Source organism: Zosterops lateralis (genome assembly GCF_965231275.1).
Source record: "Zosterops lateralis genome assembly, chromosome: 1".
Lineage (NCBI taxonomy): Eukaryota > Metazoa > Chordata > Aves > Passeriformes > Zosteropidae > Zosterops > Zosterops lateralis.
In genome coordinates, this window is record NC_139762.1 from 55,728,564 (window position 1) to 55,734,590 (window position 6,027).

The window sequence follows — 6,027 nt, forward strand, 5'->3', positions numbered from 1 at the left end:
CTATTTTATCTCAAAAGCAGCTTGGAATCTACACCAGCCAGGAGGTCTCTGGTTGCCAGAGGAACCTGTGGAGGCCAGACAAGCAGTCCGGGTAACACACACAAACAAATTCCAGAACATTAACTAAACATGCAACCAAGTGAGCGTGACTTGGCTCATGACCTGAAGGACAGCATTACCCCACTGCCTGGCTACACAGAAAGCCAGGTCTGAGGGTAAGGCTGTTCTCCTGAGAAACTCTGAAGAATTTCACTTCAAGAATCATTAGCAAAAACATCCTAATTGCTTTTAAAGCCTGAGAGAAGTTGTAAAACCACAACTCCACTCTTACATTTTGGAGTGTAACACAGATACTATTGATTGGCCTGTCTCATAATGTTGGCCTACTTCTTCTCTGCCACCTTGGATGTAAATATTACAAGTTAAAGTTTGTGGGAAGAAAATGCAAAAGTGTACCTTGCCTCCATTCTTAACTGTCAGCTTCTTTTAAAGAGAACTTTTAAATGGCACTCTCCCCTTTGGGGTAATTAGTGCCTGGAACAGCTGTAAAACCAGTATAAGCCAGAAAAGTGCACATGCTAGAGCCACACAAGTGCAGAAATCTGTAGGTAGGTGATAAATCTGTTCTGGATTCCTGCTGCTGACACTGCACAGATAACTTAGAAGTGATAATCTCTGCCAGTTTAATGTAAAGATTAAATAACAGACAAGTGTAGGAACTAACATGATGCTTTTTGCATCAATTATTGACTGATTATTCAGAAAGTTCCTTTGAGCTAAATTACTATTTTGACAATACAGCTGTCAGGTAAGACACCCACCTTGACCTCCATGCAGCACCCCCAGAGGGAAAAAAACAACCCCCAAATGAACAGAAGCCCCATACTCCCTCAAAAGACACAGCCAAGGAATAGGTATCTCCAATACAACAGTGAGTTGCATTTACAATCTCAGGCTGAGACAAATTGATTTTGAACCAAAACTTAAAAATAGGCTGTAATTAATTAGCAATGTCTAAAAAATGGTATGCATCCTTGGTGCCTCTCAGTATCTCCTCATTTCACCAAGTATAAGCAAAAACATCCCACATTGCATCAGCTTTGGTTACCCTTAAGATGAAGAGATGCTCCTTTGGCTAATCAGGATTTCACTCTATGTGGCCACTAGAACTTTGTCTAGTAACTTCTTGTTAGGAAAGATCAGCCAACCCTATAAGACTTGAATGCTACATGAAAGATTAAGGCCAGGAAGAGCTGTGGTAGTATGAGGAATGATTCCTAAACATTAAGTTCTTCCTCCCTTCTTAGTTCTAGGCCTTTCACTCATTATAAATTAACATTGACTCTTATGTAGAGGCTCTTCTTAAATGATACCTGACTTCTCCTATATTTAAGAAGAAAGAAAGACAAAACAAATGACAGAAAAAAATCCCCCTTTTGGAAGAAAAGGGTAAGTCTAACAGGCACTATGATGAAGAACATGATTTATTGGAACTTGCCATTCCCACACAATGAGTGTGACAGGACTTATCCCACAATTAGCCCAGTCAAGCTTCTTCAATTGTCAGTTCATGTTTTGTTGCCTCCTCAACGTTTTGAAGTTGACGAAGCAGCCATTCTCTTTCTTTCTTTCTCTGTTATGGAAGAAAAAAAATTTTTAATCAACCTAATCCATTCAGATATCACCCGTTTCAAAACCAAACGACCTACACACAGGACCCAATTCAGTTTTGGCTGAAGTTTTCCATTTGTTTTAAGCATAGAAGCTTTTACCCTCAAAGCTGGAGAGCTTTGAGTTTGCAACACACTCGAGAACAATATAGTACAGAGAAAAAAAACCAAACCAAACCAGAATTTGATGGCTTCACACTGACATGACAACCTTCAGAGTCTAACTCTGCTACTGTCCTATCTTTTCTGTGGGCTTTCCACAGGCCCTTAGCAAATAATTAAAATTTCAGAAAATTGAGTTCTTTTGCACCACAGACAACCAACACATGCAGAGCATCTATTAATCTAAGCTTTCCCCAGGAAACTCTACATTAGTCAAAAGGACTGCTCACAAGATCCCATTTGCAATGACTGCAATTCTTTTTATAAAGCACCACAATTTGGATTTAACAGAAAAAAGAATAGATTGTTTCTCGAGTTTTGGCTGACTTGCTAACATTAAGAAGCTTTAGACTTTCAATTACTGATTTCTTCCTATTTAAATACCTTCTAAATGAAGATATATTTAAAAAAAATATACTTTCCCACTAGGGTACACATTGAGTCATACCAGCTCACAAGCTGAAGCAAAAGCCAGTTTGGAAGCTTGCATGGCATCCCATCTGTTATTAGGAATGGTATCACAGAGTCTACCAGGTTATGACCCAATTCATAAACAGATGTCCTCACAGGTAAAGTTGTGGAAATGTTCTATTAGTAAACTATTCCCACTTTACTAGAAAGATCTGTATATATTCAGTGTTGGTAGAAGTTTGTGTAAGTTAGCTATGGAATAACTAAATTAAAGCCTTTACCTGAAGGGTTTTATCAATTTTCTTTTTTCTAGTTTTTGCTACTAGGGGATCTTTTATCCCTGGTATTCCAGAAACAAACCATGAAGGTCCACTCTTGGGAGTTACTGCAGCATCCACAGATACTCTGGTGGTAGCTTGAGTTTCTGTGTTTAGGACAACCTTGTGAGCTGGCTCTTGATTTGATTCATCAGAGGCCAAGACAGTGGAAAGCCTCCTTCTAGAAAATACAAGCCGAGAGCTTTGGCTTTTCTCTTTATTTAGGTCTTGCAAATCAAATGCTGTTGAAAGCATTTTTGGGGACATATGAGGGATGTATACATCAACACGTGCTAATGATACTTGAGATAATGGTCTACTTAGATTTGGTTTTGGCATTGGAGATCCATAAACTCTCTTTGTGGCATCTTGGTCTTTGATTGACTGATTTGTCAGATCTGTAAGAGATGAACTTGTTCTTGAAAGCACTGAGTCCACTGGGGTGCTGTGTTTCACCATCCTCTTTTTCAGAGATCTTTTAACATTCAGAAAAGAATCATCTTCCTCTGACATCTTGAGGTCAGGTTTATTGCCTTAAGAAAATAAGAAGATTGTATCATTGTTCACACTGTGAGAGATGCAATGCAAGCTGCTTTTTAGCAGCAAGCTGTTAAATCAAATCCCAAGTGTTACTATTTTCATGTCTATATTCTATCTTTAAATGGAATTTATCCTTTATATAGATGAGCTCTGACTGTGCTAGAATTTTTAAAGACTTTTCATTAACTGCAACATCATTAAGATAGTGTTTTTTTCCTTCCAAGTATATAAATAATATACTTCTGGGGTTTCAGCTGCAAACACTCCACATGTAGCTGAAAACTATTAGATGGCAGAGGGACTACCATTGTGTAGCAAAAAATCAAGTACTCCAAAGAGATGGGCAGAGAATTTCTGGATTCATCAATTATCTTGTAATCAAATTGCCATTTTGTTTCCCTTAATTCCTTGAAAGGGGGCTCAGAAACCTCTAATTCCCTCCTATTTACTTGACAGTTGTCTCACTTCAGCTTATCCTAAGCTTTGATTATTAAAAAAATATGTTCTCTGCAAGTCTATTTTCAACTGAATTTACAATGGCAAGGTTGCTTTTGCTAGTAGTATTATTCCTATCGATTTGCAAACCTCCATAATAAAAAGAAACTCTACTTACACTTGCTACTTCTTGGGCAGAAGTGCCAAAGATAAAGATACACAATTTAAGGTATATTTAAGATAAATATCTAAATCAGGTGAGCAGTTAAGTACTCCTACTAATTGTTGAACTCTATGCTTTCATGAGGTCATTCAGATACTTCATGCAGGCAAATTGTGCCATGTTCTAAGCTGCATAGAGGTTGCAACCTTGAAGGGGCAAGACAACAGGACTACCATGAAGCAGGGCACAAGAAGACAGGGAAGTATATCTGCTGAAGTAAAAGGTATTAGTTCTCCATCCCTTATCAAGTACCTGTGTAGTGTCTAAGTTCTCTAGTAGAGTTTCACATCCAGTTTGTGTTTCTAAACACAAAAGTAGCAAGAGAGAGAACACTGACTCTTCAATACAGCAGAAGTCAGGTGTTTTAGGTTTTGGGTTTTTTCCCTCCTTAGAAAGAGGTAGGAGCACTCCATAACCATCTTTATTTGGATATCCATTTCTTCTCTCACTTCGTAGCAGTGCTAGCTTGGGTGACACATAGGCAGCACTCAGTCTACAGAGACTGCCTTTTTCCTTTCCTGTTTAGGCAGATTGATTTCCTTTAGTCTTTATCATAGAAGTTTACATGATTAAGCTTAGAAAAGGAATAAGAAGAGTTTGCAGCCACCCCTCCTCCCTCAAATCTATCCTCAGTTAAGTATTTTAATGCTTTCCCTTCATCATTAAATAGTCAATTAAAAGCTATTTTTTACTTGAATTAGTCTTCAACATTTTTTTTCAACCAAAGCCTTTGTGGCAAACTACAATTATTTTTTAAAAAAATTCTCTATGCTTTAAAAAATAAATATGTATAAGCAATAGGTTTTTCTGCTCTAATACCACTATGGATAAAAGAGAGAAGTCTAAAAACAACAGAGAAATATAAACTATTTAAGAATATCAAAATGTATCACAGAGAATGGATTTTGCAGGAAATTTGACAAAATAGAGCAGGCTTACCAGGTTCTGATATCTTCCTTCCTTTTTAAACTAATTGATCTTCAGCTGATACTTCCCTTCTTATAGACCTGTTCATCCTGGCCATCCTTTGCAGCTGACACTCCCTAATTAACACATTTAGAATTTTTTGGGTGTATCAGCAGTGGTTCTAAATGAATAAATAACGAAATAGAAATCTAGTATTAATTAATGATAGGAAAATGAGCCAGCTAACTTAGCTGTGTGCTATGTTTATTGCTATTTAATCTCTGCTGTTTGCTGCCTGTTTCAATCACAAAAATACTCTTGTGGTTAATTGGCTTCACATGGCTTCTTAAGGCACATTCAGGATCTGCTGCAAGATGGATGTGTGTTGATGGAGTATATTGCTAGCCTGATTTTATTTTCTCACTGCTTTTCTTGCTCAAAAGAGAAATGGGAAATTAATGTTAAATCTGCCATGAAAAAGCTCTTCTTTTAGGAAAACAGAAAATGAGAATAAACTGAAAATCTGTAAATTTCAGTGTGTATTTCATGGTGTTTGCGGCTAACAGCTAATGACAGCATTTTATCTTGAAGCATGTGTTTTCAAACTATCAGCTCTTGGATTAGAATTCCATTGGTTTGAAATGGTGTGGTTTAGGTGGAGGACTGTAATTTTTATCAACTGAAAAGCAGCTGGACTACACCAGTCCTTCTGAATTGGAAGTCAGTTCTGTGGTAGCTGACACTAAACAGCTGTTATCACAATGCTGTACAGCAAGAACAGGTGTGAGGGAGCATGTGCACAAATAGTGGGGTAGCCCCTTTTGACAAAGCATGACCTATGGACTTTTAAGCTGATCAGACAGACCTAATTTCATGGCTTTATGTGGATGACCTGGGGTTGTAGAGTGCATCTAGCACAGACAGAGGGGCAAAAGCACTAATCTCACAGGAATTTGGACTTTTGGTTCCAGGGAGTCTGGGTATTTCAAACCTAATCATAAACCACTCTCTCTTGCCACTTTAATAGTTGTACTATGAATAGAGAATTGGAGCTACCAGTTCAATATTTAGAAGTAACAGTCTGTCAGTATATGGATGAAGTTGCTAGGCTTAAGTTATGCGCCCCTAAGGAGCTGAAAGAGAGCTTGAGAAATGGAGGCACATTACAATCACATGGATTGCATGAGTAAACATCTTGGAAATAAATAGTCTGTCCAGGATAAGCTATTTATTTCCTAAACTCCCAGGGGAAGTTCCTACAGGAATATTTTGAGAATTAAACAAAAACTATTTTGAGACCCTTGTGGCTGGGGAAAAAAAAAAAAAGAAAAAGAAAAAAAAAAAAAAAGGTCTCAGTCATTTA

General features: G+C 37.6%; 1 protein-coding gene across 1 annotated transcript; it reads right to left on the reverse strand.

Annotated features, from left to right (window-relative positions):
* Positions 1-1,546: 1,546 nt before the first annotated feature.
* CCDC201 (coiled-coil domain containing 201) lies at positions 1,547-3,073 on the reverse strand (the record flags this gene model as incomplete). Its single annotated transcript, XM_083877408.1, has 2 exons — positions 1,547-1,633; positions 2,525-3,073. 2 exons carry the CDS (start codon positions 3,071-3,073, stop codon positions 1,547-1,549), a joined length of 636 nt encoding a protein of 211 aa, XP_083733534.1.
* Between the last annotated feature and the right edge of the window lie 2,954 nt (positions 3,074-6,027).